Source organism: Cherax quadricarinatus, chromosome 10, assembly GCF_038502225.1.
Source record: "Cherax quadricarinatus isolate ZL_2023a chromosome 10, ASM3850222v1, whole genome shotgun sequence".
Classification (NCBI taxonomy): Eukaryota; Metazoa; Arthropoda; class Malacostraca; order Decapoda; family Parastacidae; genus Cherax; species Cherax quadricarinatus.
In genome coordinates, this window is record NC_091301.1 from 41,399,506 (window position 1) to 41,426,019 (window position 26,514).

Genomic DNA, 26,514 nt, shown 5'->3' on the forward strand with positions numbered 1-26,514 from the left:
CCTATTTGTGGTTGCAGGGGTCGAGTCATAGCTCCTGGCCCCGCCTCTTCACTGATTGCTACTAGGTCCTCTCTCTCCCTGCTACATGAGCTTTATCATACCTCGCCTTAAAACTATGTATGGTTCCCGCCTCCACTACTTCACTTTCTAGACTATTCCATGACTTGACTACTCTATGACTGAAGAAATACTTCCTAACATCCCTTCGATTCATCCGAGTCTTCAACTTCCAATTGTGACCTCTTGTGTCTGTGTCCCATCTCTGGAACATCCTGTCTTTGTCCACCTTGTCTATTCCGCGCAGTATTTTATATGTCGTTATCATGTCTCCCCTGACCCTCCTGGCCTCCAGTGTCGTCAGGCCGATTTCCCTCAACCTTTCTTCGTAGGACAATCCCCGTAGCTCTGGGACTAGTCTTGTTGCAAACCTTTGCACTTTCTCTAATTTCTTGACGTGCTTGACTAGGTGTGGATTCCAAACTGGTGCTGCATACTCCAGTATGGGCCTGATGTAAATGGTATACAGGGTCTTGAACGACTCCTTACTGAGGTATCGGAACGCTATCCGTAGGTTTGCCAGGCGCCCGTATGCTGCAGCAGTTATCTGATTTATGTGCGCCTCAGGAGATATGCTCGGTGTTATACTCACCCCCAGATCTTTTTCCTTGAGTGATGTTTGCAGTCTTTGGCCATCTAAACTATATTGTGTCTGCGGTCTTCTTTGCCCTTCCCCAATCTTCATGACTTTGCATTTGGCAGGGTTAAACTCAAGGAGCCAGTTGCTGGACCAGGCTTGCAGCCTGTCCAGGTCTCTTTGTAGTCCTGCCTGATCCTCATCCGATTTGATTCTTCTCATTAACTTCACATCATCTGCAAACAAGGACACTTCTGAGTCTATCCCTTCCGTTATGTCGTTCACATATACCAAGAACAGCACAGGTCCTAGGACTGACCCCTGTGGAACCCCGCTTGTCACAAGCGCCCACTCTGACACCTCGTCACGTACCATGACTCGTTGTTGCCTCCCTGTCAGGTATTCTCTGATCCATTGCAGTGCCTTTCCTGTTATGTGTGCCTGATCTTCTAGCTTTTTCAGTAACCTCTTGTGAGGAACTGTGTCGAAGGCCTTTTTGCAGTCCAAAAAAATGCAGTCGATCCACCCCTCTCTCTCTTGTCTTACTTCTGTCACCTTGTCATAAAACTCTAGTAGGTTTGTGACACAGGATTTTCCTTCCCTGAAACCATGCTGGTTGTCAATTATACACTTGTTTCTTTCCAGGTGCTCCACCACTCTCCTCCTGATGATCTTCTCCATGACCTTGCATACTATACACGTTAGTGATACAGGTCTGTAGTTTAGTGCCTCATGTCTGTCTCCCTTTTTAAAAATTGGGACTACATTTGCCATCTTCCATACCTCAGGGAGTTGCCCAGTTTCAAATGATGTGTTGAAGATCTTTGTTAATGGCACACACAATATCTCTGCTCCCTCTTTAAGGACCCACGGAGAGATGTTGTCTGGTCCCACCGCCTTTGAGGTGTCAAGTTCGCATAGCAGCTTCTTCCTCCTTGGTTATATGTACCTCATCCACCACTTGCTGGTGTACCCCCCTGTTCTGATTTCCTGGAGTCCTACTGGTTTCCACTGTAAATACTTCTTTAAATCTCGTGTTGAGCTCCTGACATACCTCTCGGTCGTTGCTTGTGAATTCCCCATCACCCTTCCTCAGTCTGATTACCTGGTCCTTGACTGTTGTTTTCCTCCTGATGTGGCTGTACAACAGCTTCGGGTCAGTCTTGACTTTCGATGCTATGTCATTTTCATATTGTCGCTGAGCCTCCCTTCTTATCTGTGCATATTCATTTCTGGCTCTTCGGCTAATCTCTTTATTTTCCTGAGTTCTCTGTCTTCTGTACCTTTTCCATTCTCTAGTACACCTAGTTTTTGCCTCCCTACACCTTTGGGTGAACCAAGGACTCGTTCTGTTCTTCCCATTATTTCTGTTTCCCTTGGGAACAAACCTCTCCTCTGCCTCCTCGCATTTTGTTGCCACATAGTCCATCATTTCTTGTACTGGTTTTCCTGTCAGTTCCCTCTCCCACTGAATGTTTTGAAGGAAGTTCCTCATGCCTGAGTAGTTCCCCCTTTTGTAGTTTGGTTTTTCCCATCCTATTCCTGCTACTCTCTCCACTTGGAGCTCAACTATGTAGTCGAAGCACAGAACCACATGATCACTAGCTCCCAGGGGCCTTTCATACAAGATATCCTCAATGTCTGAACTACTCAAGGTGAATACAAGGTCCAGTCTTGCTGGTTCATCTTCTCCTCTCTCTCTGGTAGTGTCTCTAACATGTTGATGCATGAGGTTTTCCAGTACTACATCCATCATCTTGGCTCTCCATGTTTCGGAACCCCCATGGGGCTCCAGGTTTTCCCAGTCAATCTCCTTGTGATTGAAATCACCCATAACTAGTAACTTTGCTCCCCCCACGTGTGCTCTCCTGGCCACCTCGGCTAGTGTGTCGACCATGGCTCTATTGCTCTCATCGTATTCTTCTCTTGGTCTCCTGCAGTTCTGTGGTGGGTTGTACATTACTGCAATTATCACCTTATGTCCCTCAGACTGGATTGTTCCTACTAAGTAGTCCCTTTCACCCGTGCCATCCATTCCTTCCATTTTCTCAAAACCCCACTGGCTTTTAATGAGCAGTGCAACTCCTCCTCCCCCTCTCCTCCCTCTGTCTTTCCTGAAGATTTGATATCCGGGTGGAAAGATTGAATCTGTTATTATTCTGGTGAGTTTTGTTTCTGTGAGTGCTATTATGTCTGGGGATGTCTCCTTGATTCTTTCGTGCCACTCCTCATACTTATTTGTTATTCCATCTGCATTTTTATACCATACCTTCAACTTCTTTTCTAAGACTGTGGTCTGGGAGGTGTATTGGGGTTGGGGAAGTGGGAGACCTGATAAGGAACTATGGGTGGTTGCTGTGGGGGTGGAGTTTGTAATGTAGTGGGTGGGGGCATTGGATATGGCATGGGTGTTGTGGTTTAGAGTGTTTGGCTGCACTGGGGTTGACCTGGTTGGGAGGCTTCTATAGGAAGCTGTGAGGGAGGTTGTATTTGATCTTCTTCCTGTGTCTGGGATCTCCTGTCTGTCTTCTCCATCCCCTCTCTTTCCTCCTTTCGCCTTTGTACCATCTCTCTCAGTTTCCGCCTTTCGTCTTGTGTTCTGTCGCGGTCGAGATACACCTTCCTGTATCCTGGCATGTCCCTTAATCGTGCTTTTTCCTGCAGTATCCTGTTCCGAGTCGATTCTGCCTTGAAGGTCACTTTCACTGGCCGGTTTCTTTTTTTTACAAACCCCCCTATTCTCCGAAAATTTTCCAGCTGGGTCATGTCGTCTTCTCCGATTACTTTCATGATGCTTTCAATTTCTTTTTTTTCCCTTTGTTTTCTTGCTTCATATGTTTCCCCTTCAACTTCCTGTAGCCCATACACAAAGACTGACCTCACCCTTTCATTCTCCCACTGCATATCCCTGTGTATCCCCTCATTCAATTTGATTTCCTCCATTGCAGCTTTCCTTTCTTCAGTTTCACTAGCTACTGTACATGGGCTCAGTGGCCTGTCATTTTCCCATCTCGGCTTTCCCTGGGCTCTGTTGTGGTCTTTTAGGGCCTCCACATATAGCTTAGCTCTTTCATTTACTACAGTCTCCACTGATAGAGCTTCTACATGCAGTTTTGCTCCTCCTTTCCCTACAGTCCCCTTATTTGTGGCTGAGGTAGCGGTCTCTGTTGTCAATCCCATAATGTTCTTTAGTTCTTTAGGCTGTTTCAGATTTTCCAGTTCCTCTTCTAAACTCTGTATCCTGGCCTCTGCTGCTTTGACTTTCACCTCCCACTTCCTGCTTTCCATGTCTATCCTCTCTTCCATTCTCATGCTAAGTTCTTCTAGTTTCTTTTCCCATTCTTGTTCCCTTTTTGTGAGCTCTGCTGCCCAATCTTCCTTTGCAGTTTCCTCCTCCTGTCCCTTGGGTTTTCTTGTTGCTCTCTGGCAACCCATTTTTGTTTTATCCTGATTGCCTCAGAGTGGGAAACCTATGTAATTCTGTATGTTAGGTTAGTATTGTATATGTCAGAGTGTGGGGGGGGGAGGTAGAGGAGGAACTGTGGCTATATGGGAGAGTAGTGGGGAGGGGGAGTGGGAAGGAGAGTGAAGCAAGTGGGTAAGTGGGTGAGGGAGAGGTGGGGAGGGGGAGGGTGAAAGAGGGAGGGGAGGGATCAGGTGAAGGAGTGAGATGTCGGTGGGGGAGGGGGGGGGAGTGTATGTGTGAGTCTGGCAATATGTGTGTGTGTGTGTTGTGTGTGTTGTGTGTGTGTTGCGTGTGTGTGTGGGGAGGGGTGGGGGGGGTGTGGGTGGGTGTGGGTGGGTGTGTGGGTGGGTGTGTGGGTGGGTGTGTGGGTGGGTGTGTGGGTGGGTGTGTGGGTGGGTGTGTGGGTGTGTGGGTGTGTGGGTGTGTGTTTGTGTGTGTGTGTGGGTGTGTGTGGGTGTGTGTGTGGGGGTGTGTGGGTGGGTGTGTGGGTGTGTGTGTGTGTGTGTGTGTGTGTGTGTGTGTGTGTGTGTGTGTGTGTGTGTGTGTGTGTGTGTGTGTGTGTGAATTTTCATCTGAGCTGCCTCCCGGGGTGATCTCTGCTAAAACATTGTTTGCTATACTCTTCCATTTTAGGTGTCTCAGGTTGAAATCTCCCAGTAGTAAGATGTTTGGGGCAGGAGTTGGGAGATTTTCCAGACAGTGGTCAGTTTTCACAAGCTGCTCCTGGAATTGCTGGGAAGTTGCATCTGGAGGCTTGTATACTACCACAATGACAATGTTTTGGTTTTCACTCTTTACTGCCAAAACTTCAACTACATCATTTGAGGTGTTCAGTAGTTCTGTGCTTACACCCATCTCCAGGACTCAAGTCAGGCCTGCCGGTTTCCTTGAATCCCCTCATAAATGATACCTTGTTCACACTCCAACAGCACGTCAAGACCTAAAAACCATTTGTCTCCATTCTCTATCTAACACGCTAACGCATGCTTCCTTGAAGTCCAAGCCCCTTGCACACAAAACCTCCTTTACTCCCTCCCTCCAACCTTCCCTAGGCCGACCTCTACCCCGCCTTCCCTCCACTACAGATTTATACACTCTCGAATTCATTCTATTTTGTTCCATCCTCTCTACATGTTTGAACCTCCTCAACAACCCCTCCTTTGGTAATCCCGCACCTCCTCCTAATTTCCAAACTACGAATTCTCAGCATTATATTCACACCACACATTGCCCTCAGACATGACACCTCCACTGCCTCCAGCCTTCTCCTCGCTGCAACATTCATCACCCATGTTTCACACCCATATAAGAGCATTGGTATAACTATACTCTCATACATTCCCCTCTTTGCTTACACGGACGAAGTCTTTTATCTCCATAGACTCTACAGTGCACTACTCACCTTTTTCCCCTTGTGAATTCTACGATTCACCTCATCCTTCATAGACCATCCGCTGACACATCCACTCCTAGATATCTAAATATATTCACCTCCTCCATACTCTCTTCCTCCAACTTGATATCCAATCTTTCATTACCTATTTTTTTTATCCTTATCACTTTACTCTTTCGTATATTCACTTTCAATTTTCTTCTTTTACATTCCCTACCAAACTCATCCACCAACCTCTGCAACTTCTCTTCAGAATTTCTCAAAAGCACAGTGTCATCAGCAAAGAGCAACTGTGACAACTCCCACTTCGTGTTATATTCTTTATCTTTTAACCCAAAACCTTTGCCAACACCCGAGCATTCACTTCTCTTACTACTTCATCTATAAATATATTAAACAACCATGGTGACATCACACATCCTTGTCCAAGGCCTACTTTTACTGGAAATAATCTCCCTCTCTCCTACATACTCTAACCTGAGCCTCACTATCCTCGTAAAAGCTTTTCACTCCTTTCAATAACCTACCTTCTATTCCATACATTTGCAACATCTGCCACATTGCCCCCCTATTCACCCTGTCATACACCTTTTCCAAATCATAAATGCCATAAAAGCCTCTTTACCCTTATCTAAACACTGTTCACCTATATGTTTCGGTCTACGCACCCCCTACCTTTCCTAAAGCCTCCTTGTTCATCTGCTATCCTATTCTCCGTCTAACTCTTAATTCTTTCAATAATAACTCTACCATACACTGTACTCAACAGACTTATTCCCCTACAATTTTTGCACTCTCTTTTGTACCCTTTACCTTTATACAAAGGAACTATGCATGCTCTCTGCCAATCGCTAGGTACCTTACCCTCTTCCATACATTTATTAAATAAAAACACCAACCACCCCAAAACTATATCCCCATCTGCTTAACATTTCTATCTTTGTCCCATCAATCACAGTTGCCTTACCCCCTTTCATTCTACCCACTGCGTCACGAACTTCCTTCACACTCACAACTCGCTCCTCCTCACTCCTTGCCTTATACACGAAATCACTGTTTCCCCACCTTCATCAACATTTAACAATTGCTCAAAATATTCCTTCCATCTTCCTGATACCTCTAACTCTCCATTTAATAACTCTCCTCTCGTATTTTTAACACTCAAGTCCATTCGTTCCTTAGGCTTTCTCAACTTATTAATCTCACTCCATACCTTTCTTTATTTTCAACAAAATTTGTTGATAACATCTCACCCACTCTCTAATTTGCTCTCTTATTACATTGCTTCACCACTCTCTTTAACGTCTCTTTTTCTCTCTATATACTCCTCCCTCATTGCATCACTTCTACTTTGTAAAAACCTCTCATATGCTAACTTTTTCTCTCTTACTACTCTGTTTACATCATATATATATATATATATATATATATATATATATATATATATATATATATATATATATATATATATATATATATATATACACAAGATGGCCACAAAAACACTTCTCGATTTCAAACAGGTATAACATGTAACTTTATTGTAATAGTCTTTAAGAGTTAGCAGCTTCAGATGCAGAATTTCATTCAGTTTTAAATGCACTCACATGTGCGCCCCTCTGGTAGCTCGGTAAACATCGATGCTATATTCCAGTTCGGTCCAGACGCTCGGCAGCATATCTGGAGTTATCAAGCGAACTGCTTCAGTAATCGAAATTTTCAGCTCCTCCAGGGCTGCAGTTAGTGGTGGTACGTAAACTGTGCTCTTCACGTACCCCGAAAGAAAGAAGTCACTACAAGTTAGGTCTGGTAACCTCGCAGGCTACTTGCAGAGGTCACCGGGCCTAACTGCTTCGACTCACCAGCGAAACCATACTCTACCAAAACAGAGTCTAAATAACGAACAAACCACAAGAGACAAGAGAGATCTCTAGAGTGATGGAGAGAGGTGCTGGTCGAGCTATGACCAGCTATGGAGAGAGAGCAATTAAGGGAAGACAGTCTCCAAACTCAGGTGCGATCACGTGACTCGCCTGCGGTACTCAGCAACGGTGTAAGACACAGCCTGACACCAGCAAGCGAGTGGTAGCCTTACCTACGTACATAGCTAATATAGTAGTTTAATAATAATATAAAGCAAGATAATTTAATTTTAGCTATTAATGACAACACAGCAATATAAAATTATATGAAAAGTTAAATATACACACTATAAACATTGGGCCCCATTCAGGGGGTGCAATACTCCATGAGCTTTATCATATCTCTTCTTAAAACTATCAGTGTGACTCATCTGAGTCTTCATCTTCCAATTGTGACCTCTTGTTGCTGTGTTCCATCTCTGGAACATCCTGTCTCTACCCACCTTGTCGATTCCTTTCAGTATTTTGCATGTCGTTATCATGTCTTGCCCATACCTCCTGTCCTCCAGTGCTGTTAGGTCGATTTCCCTTAACCTCTCCTCATAGGACATGCCCCTTAGCTCCAGGATTAGTCTCGCTACAAACCTTTGCACTTTCTCTAATTTCCTTATGTGCTTGGCTAGGTGTGGGTTCCAAACTGGTGCTGCATACTCCAATATGGGCCTTACATACACAGTGTACAAAGTCCTGAACGATTCTTTACTGAGATGACGGAATGCTGTTCTTAGGTTTGCTAGGCGCCCATATGCTGCAACAGTCATTTGGTTGATGTGCGCTTCAGATGTGCTCGGTATTATACTCACCCCAAGATCCTTTTCCTTGAGTGAGGCTTGCAGTCTTTGGCGGTCTTGTTTGCCTTTCCCCAATCTTCATGACTTTGCACTTGGTGGACCTGAACTCCAGGAGCCAGTTGCTGGACCAGGCCTTCAGCCTATCCAGATCCCTTTGTAGTTCTACTTGGTCCTACTCCGATTGAATTCTCCTCATTAACTTCACATCGTCTGCAAACAGGAATATTGCTGAGTCTGTTCCTTCCGTCATGTCATTCACATATACCAAAAAGAGCACTGGTCCTAGGACTGACTCCTGTGGAACCCTGCTCGTCACAGGCGCCTACTCTGACACCTCGTCACATACCAGGACTCGCTGATACCTTCCCATCAGGTATTTTCTGATCCATTGTAATGCCTTCCCTGTTATACCTGCCAGGTCCTCCACCTTTTGCACTAATCTCTTGCGTGGAGCTATGTCAAAAAACTTCTTACATTTCAAGAAATGCAATCTACCCACCCCCCTCTCTCTCTCTCTCTCTTGTCTTACTGCTATCCCCTTGTCTTAGAACTCCAGTAGGTTTGCGACACATGATTTCCCATCCCTGAATCCGTGTTGCTCCACCACTCTTCTGATAATCTTCTCCGCGACTTTGGATACTATACGTTAGTAACACTGGTCACTCACGTAAGTACGTACGTGCGTGTACGTGTACTCACTTAGTTGTGATTGCATGGGTAGAGCCACAGCTCCTGTGTACTCACCTATTTGTACTCACCTATTTATGGTTGCAGGGGTCGAGTCCTAGCTCCTGGCCCCGCCTCTTCACCGGTTGTTACTAGGCCCTCTCTCTCCCAGCTCCATGAGCTTTATCAAACCTCGTCTTAAAACTGTGTATGGTTCCTGCCTCCACTACGTCATTTTCTAGGCTATTCCACTGCCTTACAACTCTATGACTGAAGAAATACTTCCTACTATCTCTCTGACTCATTTGTGTCTTCAACTTCCAATTGTGGCCTCTTGTTTCTGTGTCCCCTCCCTGGAACATCCTGTCTTTGTCCACCTTGTCTATTCCACGCAGTATTTTATATGTCGTTATCATGTCTCCCCGGACCCTCCTGTCCTCCAGTGTCGTCAGGCCGATTTCCCTTAATCTTTCTTCATAGGACATTCCCCTTAGCTCTGGAACTAACCTTGTCGCAAACCTTTGTACTTTCTCTAGTTTCTTGACGTGTGTGTGTGTGTGTGTGTGTGTGTGTGTGTGTACACCGAAATAAACAACTTATATATATATATATATATATGCTGTCGCACTAAGAAGATAAAAATGGATATTAAAAATAGTGAAGACACATGGAAAATATACATCAGCTCCGGATACAATGAACATATTCATTTCTTCCTCTGGATGTTCTACAGTTAGTGTAAAAAATATTAGTCGGAACTGGAGTCTAACGAAATATATTAAAAAACAAAACCCAATTAAAAATGTATAATTAATGAATAAATATTTAACTTTTCTATAATGAAATCACTGCAGTTCATTTGTGTGCATAAGATTATTTATTACGATACAAACTAATCTGGGCGACCACGACGATTAATTAAACTTTGTAATGATTAAATAAAATTTGTTTTTACAGTCGTACCTCAGACGCTACTCCCCGACATTCAGATTTTTATTACCGTCATCACAGGTGACTAACAGTCCACTGGTAAAAACGTTCGCTCACAACAGAGCGTCAATTCGATTCCGTGTCGGAGTGCAACGAACTGGTGTCGCCGAACACTTGGTGCCCCTGTTTATCTGGCAGTAAGTGGAGCATGAAAGTCACGACATCGTGGCCGGAAAATTCGAAAGTTACCTACAATTTTGTTACGAATCTTCAGACGGATTTTCCATCCATCCTCAACCATTATGAAGAGGCGAGGTGCGATTTAGTCCTAAAAAAGGGAACAGCTAGTTGATAGCGGTTACTGAAGAGTTGAGTTGACTCCTTATTTCCAGTAATGAGGAGAATCAGGATTGGGTAGAGAGAGAATTGTAGATACATAGATCTTGACGGCAGTGGACGACGGGTGAGAAGGATGTAGACAGACACCGACCATACGAGGAGACGGAAGAACAACGAAGCTTGATATGTTGAAAGACAAGGTGAGAATATACCTAGAGGGTTTTCCGAGAGGTCAACGGCCCCCCGCGGCCCGGTCAACGACCAGGCAGGTAAATGAAGACACGAGATATGCTGAACAATCATTCATTTGGACAATTAATACACATATGGGGAGTCATTCATACTTCAGAGAAGTCATATCTGGGAGAAATCATACCTGGGAGTCATACTTGGGAGGAGTCTTACCTGGGGGGAGTCGTACCTGGGGCAGTCATACTTGGGGGGAGTCATACCAGGGAAAAGTCATACCTAGGGGGAGTCATACTATTTAACAACATCAACAAATTTGCCTGCACGCAAACCAGACTCAGTAGGAACTACCATGGCTCTGAGATGCATCAGTTGTTAAATACTGAAGGTGTTCAGAAGCGGTAAACTCAAATCACTTAACAAGATTTAACTGAAATAAAAATTTCGCACTATTTCACAGACAAAATCGTAAAATTTGCAGCTACCCATTTGAATTTTAATCTCCGCCGTAGTTGAATTTTTAGCACCTCTTTTAAACATTTGTAGCCACGCCACTGAGGGTTTCCAAAAATTATCTGAGCCATTCCAGAATGCTGGGAATGAGTTCAATAACTTCGGGCATATGGCACGTGAACATGCCAAGTGTTTCAGAAATTTCGTTCCTGATATCTTTTCTTTCAAAGTTTGAAAAATCCTCAATTATACAAAATAATACACAGCTTAATAGAGGAAAAAAAATAACTAACAGAGTTAGGTGTACAAAGCAACAGGAAGTGGGGAAAATTGGCGCGTGCAAAAAAAAAAAAAAAATGGCGTGGAATGTGAAAATTGGCGCTGGCGCGGCTGTTTTTGTTCACACCCAATTATGTGTTCGTGACCAGATGCAGAAATCTGGCAAATTTTTTGGTCGTGAACCGATTTGTTCGTGTTCGGAAGCGTCCGTGACCAGAGGTTCCACTGTAAAGAGAAAGGTAATTACTGCTCACCAGGATACCACTAACCTATCTTCTAATCCTCCGAAATGAAACTATTCCATGATTCCGAAGTCGAATGTCATCACTCCCTTGCTGAAACAACCAATGGGAAACGATGCCACGAAACTGATTCAAATACCTGGTGGCAAGCACATTCTTCACTAGGTCACCACTATACAAAAAAGGACACTGGCCTGTCTAGGTCCATTAAGTTTGATCACAGATTGTCCTTTGAGATCTTGTAAATGTTGCGTCACATGGTCTCTCATTGCGCGTCTTGACTACCGCCTCAGCTGGATGACCACATATGTGGGCTGTTGCCCTTCTTTATTAAATGTTTGACGGCGAGTAGACAATAGGTTGAAGTGTTTTCCAAAGAACCGAAGCACCGACATATAGGCGCCGACCATCCTCCACCAAGCCATTGAATCGATACACACACATCAGCAATCGTTTTATCAACAAAGATAATAAATCCACAACCCACTGCCTCGTCTTGCAGAAAGGAAGCAACCTAACACTCCTCAGGATAGAAATAACATCACCATTCTTATCAGTATTACTGAAATACAGAGCCCCCGGCACTATGATGTCTTCAGAGCCGCCCTCAGCGACAACAACCGGCTGACCAGCCAAGTCTAACTCTGAATCGTTGTCATGAACTATGTCCGAGCAAGAGTTATAGGCAGTTGCTTTCACAGAGAAATTGGGAAAGGATGTTGGTGCCTCAACAGACAAATGTTAAGTGATATAGAAGGAAGAGAGCAGTGCAGGAGGAGCAACTGTAAATTACTGTACCAGGGTAAGGGTGTGGTTCCCATTACCCAACAAGGGGCACAGCCACGGAGACCTTGTCCACAAGTGAAGGAGCAACGTGCAGCAAAAACTGTCCATTTAGACTGGAAGTACCAGAAGCACTAGTAGCATTCAGCTAAGCGTGAGCAAACTGACAAGAACACCAAGAGATGAAGGCCTTTAGTCAGTACTCCAGAATGATCGGAGGACCTACAGTAATACCTTCACCACAAAGTCACTGGATATACAACCCATTACACCACTTGGTTCTTCATCAGGTCCAGATGACGATCCAATCCATTTGGGTGTTGCGCATCATCTTAACACTGCAAGTGGTGGGAACACAGAGAGAATCAATGACTCCTTCAATAACCCCACTGAAAAAAATAACGAATAAATAAAATATTTCCCTCCGCGTAAGCCAAGGAAAGAAGGGAAGGGGAGCTAGGTTGTTAGTCAGGGTGGGTAGGTAGGCAGGTAAGCAGGCACGCAGGTAGTTAGGCAAGTAGGTAGGTAAGGTTTTGTATCAGTGTGGTGTGATAAGTTTGGTTAATTTTATTATATTTACAAAGCACTAGAACCATTTTGTTTTTCAGCGCATTAAATATATTTTAGTTTTGCTTCCAAACTTTCACTATCATTATCAATTTGCTACCATCCTGGCCACTTCATTCTATCATATGAATCATAATCATAAAGAAAGTAAAACTATTCAAAGTATTTCACACATTCCACAACCATTATCAAAAATTCTTTCCGCATCATTGGCAATGTTAGTAAATTTATATTAAAGGGAAAATATCTTTAACATTTATGCCGAGAGAGTTGCTGCATTCCTAGCACCCTGTGGGGCTAGCTAGAGTGACACTAACAGGTGACCTTCCAACAGGGACGAAGGGGGAAGTAGTGGGAAGTCTTATCACCTGTGTGGCGAAGTAGCTGAAGGTTTCAAACGTGTGGTAGGTACGTAGGCATGGTTTTTATTTATGTTGTAGGCAGGTAGGCAGGCAGGGCTTTCATTTGTGTGGCAGGTAGGGTGTTTCACTCTTGTGCTAGGTAGACAGATACGATTTTCTACCTGTGTAATAGGAATGTAGAGAGGTAGGGTCTTTCATGTATTTAGTAGGTATATACGTGGGTAGGCTTTTCACCTAGGTCCTAGGTGGTAGGCAGTCAGATAAGTTTTTCCATCTGTGTAGTGGGTATTTAAGTATGTTTTTTTTTTACCTGTGTGGAAGACAGGGAAGATTTTTACGTGTATGGTAGGTAAGCAGAATGGTGGTTTTCACCTGCGTACCTGTGTGATAGATACCACACATGTAGGTACCTACCTACATGTGTTGTAAGTAGGAAATTAGACCTTTTACCCATGTAGTAGGTAGGTAGAATACCTCAACTGTATGGTAGGCAGGCAGGTATGGTAGGCAGTGTTTCTCACCTGTGTTGGCCGGTAAGAGTGAGGGGCGTGGTCTTGGCCCCTCTGGTTGTGGTGTCCTCGTAGGTAATCCTCAAGCTGGTCGATCACTACCTCCTCTCCACTCACGTCTGGAACAACACATGATGACAATTATTATCACTAAGTCATGCAGAAGTAACTCATCACGTATGTATAATTCATCGTTCATCTGTAATTCGAAACTGATTTATTATTTCCAAAGGGAGGCGAGTAGGAAACATGTAAATCTAACTCATTATAAACTTATGGCCATCATGTCATCGTAACTCATCGTAAAGCTGAATGAAATTCTTTAGTATTCAGCTCACAACCAAAACGAAGGACAAAAAGGCACGATGCTGTGACTGGAAGAATACACAGTTAACCCGCACATGGGAGAGAGAGGAGTTTATGACGACGTTTCGGTCCGATTTGTACCATTTACATGTCACACTTGTAAATGATGTTATTTTTGTACACTACCGGGAGAAGCAACACGGATGGGCAGGTCTCCTAACAGATGCTGTACCTGTAAGCTAGTAAAAAGTTAGTAAGACACACATGCAAGTGTGTTAGTAAGACACACATGCAAGTGTGTTAGTAAGACACACATGCAAGTGTGTTAGTAAGACACATGCAAGTGTGTTAGTAAGACACACATGCAACAGTTAGATATCTTTATTCCGAAATGTTTCACCTTCATAGTAGGCTTCTTCAGTTGAATACAGAGGCAGTAGAGATGTAAAGACAATGTAGCTAGGAATTAATTGACTGAGAGCCTCAACCATGGGTAAATTTAAACCCAGATTATTATTATTATTATCATGGGAAGCGCTAAACCATTTAAACCCAGAAAATAAAAAATTCCACGGCTTGTGATAAAAATATCAATCTTAAAATTAAGCAATACTTCCGAATTAATCACTGGAATTTTACAAAAATTTGTGGAACACAACCAGGAATATTCAATATAATTTCGTAATTCTATATAACTGTAGCAAACATAAACTTCGTAAGATCTGCGAGAAAAATGGAACATGATCATCGATGTTCCAATTTAGGATCGGAATTCAAACGTCGTCTGCGTCGCCTTCAGAGGCGCCAGGAGCAGCCCAGCTGCCCCGTCATTTGATCTCTGTCATTGGTCGGATGAACTTAATGCTCCACTGCACAAGCATTTTCTCATTACTCTTCGCCATTGTTATATATCATATTTAACCTTATATAATAACCGTGCGTTTATTTAGAATAATGCAGTACATTAATTATTTCCATATCTGGGAACCAAACACAATTTCATCAAGGAAAGAAATATTTCTAATAAATTTTCGTTTCTTTTCGGAATTTGGTAGTTAAAAACGTCTTACCTGGGTGGAGAAGCCTTGGTGTCTGATATGCACAAAAGCTCTTGGAAACCGTTCACTGAGACCCTTAAAACTAAAACAACACCAAGCTACTCATCCTGCCCATGCAGCAGCTGATAACCGCGTTTCATTTGAGGGTAAGAGAGCTTGGTTTAGGCTGCAGGAAGACTTGGCTTCTTATCTAAGGACCCCTCAAGGGAGGTTCCTTGACGCTTTTCAGGGGCTCTTGATATAGGGAATTGGATCTGTGCTCAGGTTCCCTGAACTGAGCCTGAATACCTTCCATCCCCCCCCCCCCATGCGCTGTATAATCCTAGGGGTTTAGCGCTTCATTGTGATTTTAATAATAATCATTCTTTTCTAAGGAAAATTTATGCTGAAAGCTTCCTTTCATGTATCTCGGAATTTGGGAAAGAAACAAAGATACAAGACATTCTCTCCTTTCCACTGACAAAATTTATCGATGTATTAGCGACACGTCTAGAGATATTCGTGTTATTAAACAGATTTAATCTAGCCCAGGAAAAAATTCCAAGCAGCTTGATGAATTGTATGATGCTAATTTTGCACAACTTATGTGTTTGTCCGCTACATACATGAAAAAAAAGAAGAAAAAATGTCTTCTGCGACTCTCTCAGACTACAAAGGAAGATGACATAATGCAGAAAATAGAGAACCTCTTTCAAAGAAAGTCTCACATCAGACATTACGGGTCAATTTGTACTGATAGAGTCCCAGCTATAATATGAGACAAGTCAGGCTTTACTGCTCTTGTAAAGCAAAGGGCATCCCGTGGGATATAAACTGTTTTTTTTTTTTTACAAACATACATTAGCTGCAAATCTGCAAAGGGATTTGTAGGCTAAGCTGAACGTGAGGGCACGAGATCATCAAAGTAATTTTGCAGATTTTTTGAACTTATATGAGGTCATCACTGAAGAACCTAACTTGTTACCAAAGATAATTGAAGACGTCAACATATCTGAACACTGGCTACTTTTCAACAGACATGATTCCCACAGAAAGACTGGATATTAAGACCTTTCACCACTAATCTGTCTGAATGAATGATGACCACCCAACGAAAGGAAAGTTGATCAATTTACAACTTCTAATCTGAAAAAAAATAGTAAGAGTTGGTGTAGACATTAGGACGAAGCTCAAAGATTCATTCTCGCTTCTGACACAGCATGATTTCTAAGTGCTCTTTCCTTTTGTCACCGCATACAGTATCTACGTGAATCCAGGTTCTCAATCTTAGTAGCGATGAATATATATAAAATGAGTCAAGACAACAATAATGATCTCGCTGATATTATTTTTAGTATTTTTATATGATGGTGATTGATACGAGTACACCATGTTTTCTTTCTTAAAGTGCATTATGAACAATATGTTTCTCTCCTTTTTTTTATGTTCGTCTGTGTCAAGAGTGTGTCGTCTTATTACAACAGTAAACGGCTGGTGATATGAAGCCTAGGGGGTAAGTGGCAAAAAAAAAAAAAAATAAGAATCCCTGACGTGAGGACTCCTAACGTAGATATGCAACTCTGCTTGGCATTCCTGGGTCGGAATAAAATCATGTTCTATGGTAAGTCATTACAGTTACGCACTGTCTCGTTCATCTTCAGTCAGACTCCGTTACAGAGAAATAATGATGGATTGATTTATCCCAGTGGGCTCAGCAAAAACTGTGATTACATTTGTTGTATGCAATCCTCATTTGTAATTCTTGATTATACCAATCTGATAATTAAAAGTCATAAGTACAGACATGACAGATACAACATGTGGTCATTATAATCAATAATGTAAAAAATAAAATAAAACTGACATCTAGTTTTACCAAAATTGTGGAATAAACCAGAAATTAAACAGAAAATATTTCAGTAGCTGCAAATAATAAGAACTTAAGCTGCAAAATTCCTCCGAAGGAATTTTAAAACATTAATTCTGAGTCTGAAAGATACACTGTAGGGTTCACAATGTGCAGCCGTATTACTGTTAATTTAAGAAGGCAGGCGACTTCGAGCGGGTGGGCGGGCGGGCGGGCTTCGGGCGGGCGGGCGGTGCGTAAGTGCGTACGTATGCAGTCATCTATATGTATTCGCCTTTGAGAGGATGCAAGGGTAGAGTCGCAGCTTCCGGTCTCTCCTCATCGCTGGTCGCTACTAGGTTCACTCTCTCCTGGCATCGAGAGCCTTATCGTATCTCTTCTTACATAAAGCTATGTATGGATCCTGCCTCTATCATTTCATTCTCCATGAATGAAGAGATATTTCCTAACGTCCCTGTGACTCACCTGAGCTTTCAACTTGCCCCTGTGCCCTCGTGTTCCTAAATTCTTATTTCAAACAATTTGTGCCTATTCACATTATCAGTTCCACTCAGTATTTTATACGGTGTCATTATATCATCCCTAGTTTTTATTGTCCTCCGGTGTCATCACTCTGATTTCCCTTAACCTCTCCTCACAGGACATACCCCTTAGCTCAGGGAAAAATCTTGCTGCAAACCTCTGTACTCTCCGAGTTCTTCGCATGCTTGGCCAGGTGTGGGCTCCAAACTGGTTTTTCATACTCCAATATAGGCTTGACGCACACTGTATACAGTGTCATGAATGTCTCTTTACTTATGTGTCTAAAACCTAGCCTTAGATTTGCCAGACGGGCATTTGCTGCAGCAGTTATTTGGTGGACGTGCGCCTCAGATGATATGATCGGTACAATTCTCTCCCCAAAATTCTTCCTTGAGTGAGGTTTACAGCCTTCGCTCCCATCCGCGGTCTTCTTTGCCCTTCCGCAAACTTCATAACTTGGTACTTGCTATGGTTAAACTCCAGTATCCACTTGTCAGACCAGGCCTGCAGCCTGTCCAGATCTATTTGTAGCCTTTCCTGGTCCACGTCTGTTTGTATTCTCCTTATTAGCTTCACATCTGCGAACAGGGATACCTCCGACATCCCTTCCATCATGCCATTCAAGTATACAAGAAATAGCACCGGTTCTTTTGGAACCCCGATCGTCACATGAGCCCATTCAGACACCTTTTCACGAAAAATCACTCATTTCCTTCCTGTCAGGTATGCCTTGATATACTGTAGTGCTTTTACTGTTATCTCTGCTTGCTCATCTAGCTTTTGTACCAGTCTCCTGTCCGGTACAAGAAGATGCAATCTACCCATCCCTCTTCTTCATGTATTACTTCTGTTACTTTATCGTAGAACTTTAGTAGATTTGTGACAAAGGATCTACCTTCTCTAAAGCCGTGCTATTTGTCCTTTCTAGGTGTTCCACCACTCTACTGAAAATCTCCATAAATTTACACACTACGCATGTCAGTGGTACTAGTCTGTAGTTTAATGCTAGCTGTCTGCCTCCTTTCTTAAAAATTGGACTACATTTGCTGTCTTCCACACCTCTGTCAGTTGTTTTGTTTCGATAGTTCTGTTGAAGACGGACGAGCAAGACTCATGGGCATCACTAATGTTGCCCGTGTGTGTGTGTGTGTGTGTGTGTGTGTGTGTGTGTGTGTGTGTGTGTGTGTGTGTGTGTGTGTGTGTGTGTGTGTGTGTATGTGTGTGTGTGTGTGTGTGTGTGTACTCACCTAATTGTGGTTGCAGGGGTCGATTCACAGATCATGGCCTCGCCTCTTCTTTGGTCACTAGGCTACTCCCTCCCTGCTCCGTGAGCTTTATCAGACCTCTTCATAAAGCTATGTATGGATCCTGCCTCCTCTACCTCCATTTAAAGACTATTCCACTTCCTAACATCCCTGTGATTCATCTGAGTCCAACTTCCAACTGTGACCCTTGTTGCTGTGTCCCATCTCTAAAACATCCTGTCCCTGTCCACCTTGTATATTCCTCTCAGTATTTTACATGTTATTATTATGTCCTCCCTGTGTAGACAGTAAGCGCACATGGCTAGTTTCCAAAGGTTCCATCAGAGGGCAGGCCTCTAGGTAGGCATACCCAGACCTGCCTCGCTCTCACTTGGCGACCAGGCATCCTAGAGCCAACAGCTCCACTCCTCTCTCCCTCGTGGGTATGGCCCTCTGGGTCGCCCAGAGCACTTAAACACACTGCCTATGTACCACGAACCCAAATAAAACCTACAGGTTGCCTCCGAAGCCTTATCATTCATCCCCTCTTGCACACCCACCAAATCATGTAATAAATGGTGGAAGAGGTGGTAGCAGCAAGTGTGTTTGCCTGGAGAGAGGAGGGAACCAGCATGAAGATGATGTCTCCACTTCATCGCCCCATACAAGAAGCATCCATCTCTCTATGCATTATTCTGAAGTCGTTTCTGCAAATTTCATCATTCAGACACATAATCAGCAGGATCCAGGCCGAAATTTGCTGAATTTTCCTCGAGAAATCTTCGTAGCGTCACCCTAGGTCTTCACAGCAGCCTACGCTGTTCTTCAGTCACGTGTCCAGCATCACCTGTTTGTTTCGGCTGTTGTTGTTCAGCTCAGCATGGCTATTTCAGTAAGTCAGAGGCGAGTGTGGCCGATTCTCCAAGTGGGTATGAGGGGTGTGGAGGAAGTGGCCAGATCCTCCCTCACTACACACCACCCATGCTCATCTCACATCATACACCACTACATTCTCACTCCTTCTCTTTGCTAGAGCTGTGTATCTGAGTGCCCGGGGGCCACTCGAAGCCATGTGGATCACGAAGGCATGTGTGGATAAGGCCACGTGGAGCAAGCCACGTGAGTTAACAAGCCAGATATCGAAAGCCACATGTTGTCTGCTGCCTGGCATCACCCATGACGTCACCATGTTGCCTGCATCATTCCTCTGACATCACGATGTTGCCCGACGTCACCTTGCGACGTTACCCTAGGACGTCTGCCTGATGTCACCTCACTACATCACCCGGGACGTCTGCCTGATGTCACACTGCGACGTCACCCACGATACTGCCCGACGTCACCTCGCAATGTCATCCCACAACATCCCTTATGACGTCACGCCTGACATCACTACATGATGTCACACCGAGTGTTATAATTTCACAGTGAGCAATTTATATTTAGTATTGTCGAGAACGAATGAGAGAAGATATATCACGTGTTAATTTCTCTCAGAGTTCCTTACCAGTGTTCTCATATGTTCGTGAATCCCTTAGTGTCGATTTTTGCATCTTTTCCTAGTGAAAGCCATGCTGTAAACGCATGTGCAGTGCAGGTGTGTGCAGTTTTCCGTGTGTCCCGATGTGTGGTCTGAGCCCAGATGTGTGTAGACCACAATGTGGTTTAAGCCCAGACCATTGGTAACACCCTTGTGTTACAAGTCACCCGTTGACAGCCAACAATAGTTAGTTCATGCATCAGTTTACAAGCGTCTGAGCCCCAATGTACAGAAAGCTCTTATGTTCGCCGCTCGTAGATGCCGTGCCTGAGACGTACCTACTGTGACCCCCTGTTGAGACTCATTTCACTCCACCTCCTGACCGTCAGAGTGCAGTTATGTGTAGAAAACCAGTCTGAGAATGTTTAGACTAACCTATGCTATAGCTCAAACTCTGTCGAGAGAACGAATTGTTAAGCCGCAGTAGCCCTGTCGGCAGGCGACTGACTCGCGTCACAGCTTCAATGAGCAGCCTGCACAAAGTATGTTGTCACTTTGACTGCTAGCCCGCTCACTCCAGTTACGGTATGCTGCTACAACTCCCAAATGTTTCGCCTCGACGACTCGCTCCACTCTCGCCAGCAGTGACAGCCCCAGTGACAGTACCAGTCGAGAAATGTCCTCCTGAGTCACTTGCCAGAAGTCCTGCCCAGTTGCCGAGCACTGACGATGCCTCACTCAACGGCACCAACAGCTTGTGCCACAGGTTGAGTGAACCCTGCAGCGACTATTCCATGATGACTGTTTCACCGTTCCAGAGACCATACCCCTTTACGTCACAGCTCAGCCGAGGTGATGTCTCCTGCGTTACAATATCTGTCCAGATGCAGGAAGGCGTGCAGTAACGTCCGCTGAGGGTCACTGCCTTGGACCACAATGTTCAGCACACCACCTTTTTTTTTTCTTCCCTTCCTGTAGGAAGTTTTTTTTTTTTTTTTGTCCATGTCCACATGTATATATATGTTTTTAATTTGTGTTCTGTGCCCTGTTCCTGCGAGAGACCGAATTTTTTTTTTTTCAGTCAGGCATGGTCGAGGACGACCATGGGTACGTGGAGGAGCAAAATGTAGACAGTAAGCCTACATGGCTAGTTTTCAAAGTTTCCACTAGGTAGGCATACCCAGACCTGCATCACTCACTTGGCAACCAGGCATCCAAGAGTCAACAGCTCCACTCCTCTCTTCCTCGCAGGCATGGCCCTCTAGGTCACCCCAGGGCACTTATACACACTACCTGTGTACCACAAACCCAAATAAAGGAACGCAGCCTCTGAAGCCTTATCACTGACCCCACTTGCACACCCACCAAAACCACACGATTATACCTGACTCTCCTGTCCTCCTGTGTTGTCAGGTCGATTTCCCTTAACCTCTCCTTGTAGGACATGCCCCTTAACTCCGGGACTAATCTCGCTGCAAACCTTTGCACTTTCTCTAATTTCCTGATTTGCTTATCCAGGTGTGGGTTCCAAACTGGTGCTACATACTCCAATAAGGGCCTGATGTACACGGTGTACAGAGTCCTGAATGACTTCTTATGAGATGTCGGAATGCTGGTCTTAGGTTTGCTAGTCGCCGTATGACGCAGCAGTTATTTGGTTGATATGCAACTCGGGAGATGTGTTTGGTGTTATACTCACCCCAAGATCCTTTCCCTCGAGTGAGGTTTGTAGTCTTTGGCTCCCTAGACTGTATTCTGTTTGAGGTCTTCTTTGCCCTTCCCTGATCTTCATGACTTTACACTTGATGGGGTTGAACTCCAGGAGCCATTTGCTGGACCAGATCCAGATCCCTTTGTAGTCCTACCTGGTCCCTCGCCGATTGATTTCTCCTCATTTACTTGACATCATCTGCAAACAGACACACTTCTGAGTCTATTCCTTCCGTCATATCATTCACATATACCAGAAACAGAACCGGGCCTAGGACTGACCCCTGTGGAACCCCACTCGTCACAGGTGCCACTCCTTCACCTCGTCGTGTACCATGACCTCTGCTGCCTTCCTGTCAGGTATTTCCTGATCCACTGCAGCGCCTTCTCTGTTATACCTGCCTGGTTCTCCAGCTTTTGCACTAATCTCTTGTGTGGAACTGTCAAAAGCCTTCTTACAGTCCAAGAAAATGCAGTCTACCCACCCCTCTCTCTCTTGTCTTACTGCTGTCACCTTTTCATAGAACTCTAGTAGGATTGTGAAGAAAGATTTCTCGTCCCTGAATCCGTGCAGGTTGTCGTTGATAAGCTTGTTCCTTTCTAGGTGTTCCACCACTCTTCTCCTGATAATCTTCTCCATGACTTTGCATACTAAGCATGACAGTGACACTGGTCTGTAGTTTAGTGTTGCGTGCCTGTCTCCTTTTTTTAAAAATTGGGACTACATTTGCTGCCTTCCATACCTCAGGTATTGGCCCTGTTTCGACAGATGTGTTGAAGATTGTTGATAGTGGTACAGGAAGCACCTCTGCTCCCTCTCTCAGGACCCATGGAGAGATATTATCCGGCCCTATCGCCTTTGAGGCATCTAGTTCACTTAGCAGTCTCCTCGCCTCTTCCTCGGTTGCACGTATTGTGTCTAGCGCTTGGTGGTGTACCCCACTCCTCCGTGTTTCAGGAGTCCTTTCTGTCTCCACTGTCAATACTTCTTTAAATCTCATGTTGAGCTCTTCACATACTTCCCGGTCATTTCTTGTGATTCACCCCCTCCCTTCCTCAGCCTGATTACCTGGTCCTTGACTGTTATTTTTCTCCTGACGTGACTGAACAACAGCTTTGGGTCGGACTTGGCTTTCCCTGCTGTGTCATTTTCATATTGTTGTTGGGTCTCCCTCCTTTATGCATATTCATTTCTGGCTCTTCGACTACTCTCCTTATTCTCCTGGATCCTTCCTGTGTGTGTGTGTGTGTGTGTGTGTGTGTGTGTGTGTGTGTGTGTGTGTGTGTGTGTGTGCGCGCGCGCGCGTGTGTCTGTGTCTGTGTCTGTGTGTCTCTCTGTCTTTATCTGTGTGTGTCTGTGTCACCCACGCCTACCAGCTCGCGCGCGCTGGTAGGCTTGCATCGGATTATGTGGCCGACGATATTGCATAACAAACATATTAGATTTACTAGGCATGCAATACACACAGAAAATTTGGACTGGTGTATATGGGACGTAATACACTTGTGTATATGGAATCAGTTGAAATTTGACGGAGGATAGTGTAACATTTGATATGGATAATTAATATTTGCTATCCTATTTCAAATACAGGTGACAGAACAGGCCTTATAAAAATAGTGATAATGTTAAGGCAGACCATAGTCGAGCAGTGTTTATGTTCACAGAATATATAAACATGCACTAGACAAACACACACACACACACACACACACACGAGCTGAGTCTCGACCCTTGCAACCACAATTAGGTGAGAACACACACACACACACACACACAACACACACAAGACACACACAAGCACACACACACACACACACACACACACACACACACAAACACCTATACATGCGAAGTGAACGATACGGATGCAGGACTTGTGTAGGGATAACAGGGAAGGCACTACAGTGGATCAGGGAATACCTGTCAGGAAGACAACAGTGAGTCATGGTACCTGGCGAGGTGCCAGAGTGGGCACCTGTAACGAGCGGGGTGCCACAGAGATCAGACCTAGGACCGGTACTGTTTCTGGTATTTGTGAACGACATGACGGAAGGAATAGACTCCGAAGTGTCTCCGTTTGCAGATGTTATGAAGTTGATGAGAAGAATTCAATCGGACGAAGACCAGGTATAACTACAGAGGGATTTTGACAGACTGCAGGCCTGGTCCAGGAACTGGTTCCTGGAGTTCAACCACACCAAGTGCAAATTTATCAAGATTGGAGAAGGGCAAAGGAAACCACAGACGGAGTACAGTCTAGGTGGCCAAATCCTACAAACTTCACTCAAGAAAAAGGATCTTGGTGTGAGTATGACACCAGGAGCATCTCCTGAGATGCACATCAACCAAATAACTGCTGCAGCATACGAGCGCCTGGCAAACCTAAGAACAGCATTCCGACATCTAAATAAGGAGTCATTCAGGTCTTTGTACACTGTGTACGTTAGGCCCATATTGGAATATGCAGCGCCAGTTTGGAACCCACACCTAGCCAAGCATGTGACGAAACTAGAGAAAGTGCAAAGGTTTGGAACAAGACTAGTCCCGGAGCTAAGGGGTATGTCCTACGAGGAGAGGTTAAGGGAAATTGACCTGACGACACTGGAAGACAGGAGAGTTAGGGGAGATATGATAACGACATGTAAAATACTGAGAGGTATAGACAAGGTGGACAGAGACAGGATGTTCCAGAGATGGGACACAGCAACGAGGGGTCACAGTTGGAAGATGAAGACTCAGATGAACCACAGGGATGTTAGGAAGTATTTTTTCAGTCACAGAGTTGTCAGGAAGTGGAATAGCCTGGGCAGTGATGTAGTGAAGGGAGGATCCATACATAGCTTTATGAAGAAGTATGATAAAGATCACGGAGCGGGAAGAGTGACCGGGTAGCGGCCAGGTGAAGAGGCAGAGCCAGGAGCTGTGAATCGACCCCCGCAACCACAACTAGGTGAGTACAGCATCTGTTTGCGCGTGCACGCGCGCACACACAAACACACACATACATACATTCACACAATGTGGGAAGTGTGTCGAGTCTCTGGTGCTACTCGTCTCAATGTTGGACTTTCTAGCAAGCACGCTAGACCTGTGGTTCAGGTTTGGCCTCATAGCTGCTGCCTATGACCGACGTAATATCGGTCATAGGCAGCAATGTCCTCCCTCACTATCGTATCCCTCCCCACACATCAATGTAAAAAAAATAGAATGATTATCTCTGCTATCATGGCTCTTTCCAGTGCGTATACTGAAAAATTTTTTAATTAGTTAGATGGAGGAAAGAAATTATGTCGAAGATCAGATACTGACTAAAGTCCAGTGATCTAAATGTGTAAATGTGTCGTTGTGTAAGACATGGAGAGGAAAAAAAATAGAGAAAAGCTTATACCTGGTCCCCACAAGACTAACACTGAGAACCTCCCCAGAGAAAATCATAAGCATTGAAATCACCTTATACATGGAGTGCTGCAGGCAAGAAAGAAATAAAAAATATGTACGTTAGATACAAAAATGGCATGAAGGGGAAAGCTGCAAAAAGTAGACCGTGCATCACATGTATAGACATGGGCTGCCGGAGAACAACTGAAAGCCAATATTAATAAGGGTTATAATTGCGCTAAAGAGGCGTCCTGTCGTTATGCATCTCATCATCGGGGAAAAAGATCGAGTGACTGTAACAAAACACGTGTCTAATTTATCATTATCCGCATTGTTGAGGCGTTGAATATAGTTCCAGTGCCTTTAAAATGAAGATGGAAGATCCTAGTAATCGAAAGTCAGTTTAGCAACATTGCTTGCATAAAGTCGCCGACCTCAAGCGGGAAGGAGTCGTTTCCACTTCGGTGACGGAGATTCTAGAGCCCCTGAATATCCGGGACACGCTGCATAAATTCCTGCTTGATTATATTGTGAGGGATGAGTGTCGAATTGAGTGAGGAATGTCTGTTTTAAGAGACCGATGTTATCGATAGAACTGATATGAGAAAAATTGCCAGTGTTAAGCATCCTTTACAGTGGCAATATACCACCCATCCTTATGGGCACTGAAGGATATGTTTTGGCCACCATGCCTCACGGGAGCTTTGCTAATACCATGGCCAGTAAACTAATCAATAGGTTTTGCCTGTGGAAGGGAAAAGAATTTCTTCCAAGATGGTCTTAGTACGTCTACAAGGGATAGAGATTTCCAGGTCGTTCATTTCCTATGATGTGAGCGAGAAAGTAAGAGAATTTCGGAGTCAGGATAGTCTAGTATGTGTAGAGGTCGTTTGGATGACGACTCCGTGGAAATCTGTCGTCTGATCAGCGAACGACCAGAAAATCGTGGAAGAAACCGAGAAGATATAAATAGAGCAAAACTCCGAGGTATCAAAAGGTGTCAGGGTGGACGCCGGTACAAGGTGTCAGGGTGGACGCCGGTACAAGGTGTCAGGATGGACGCCTGTACAAGGTGTCAGGGTGGACGCCGGTACAAGGTGTCAGGGTGGACGCCGGTACAAGGTGTCAGGGTGGACGCCGGTACAAGGTGTCAGGGTGGACGCCGGTACAAGGTGTCAGGGTGGACGCCGGTACAAGGTGTCAGGGTGGACGCCGGTACAAGGTGTCAGGGTGGACGCCGGTACAAGGTGTCAGGGTGGACGCCGGTACAAGGTGTCAGGGTGGACGCCGGTACAAGGTGTCAGGGTGGACGCCGGTACAAGGGGTCAGGGTGGACGCCGGTACAAGGTGTCAGGGTGGACGCCGGTACAAGGTGTCAGGGTGGACGCCGGTACAAGGTGTCAGGGTGGACGCCGGTACAAGGTGTCAGGGTGGACGCCGG

General features: G+C 44.6%; 1 protein-coding gene across 1 annotated transcript in view; it reads right to left on the minus strand.

Annotated features, from left to right (window-relative positions):
* Positions 1-26,514, minus strand: part of LOC128687811 (uncharacterized) — an 834,709-nt gene that overhangs the window by 258,007 nt on the left and 550,188 nt on the right. The window contains exon 2 of the mRNA XM_070083794.1: positions 13,538-13,644. Coding sequence (XP_069939895.1) covers positions 13,538-13,644 — 107 coding nt within the window. The remainder of the gene's footprint in view (positions 1-13,537; positions 13,645-26,514) is intronic.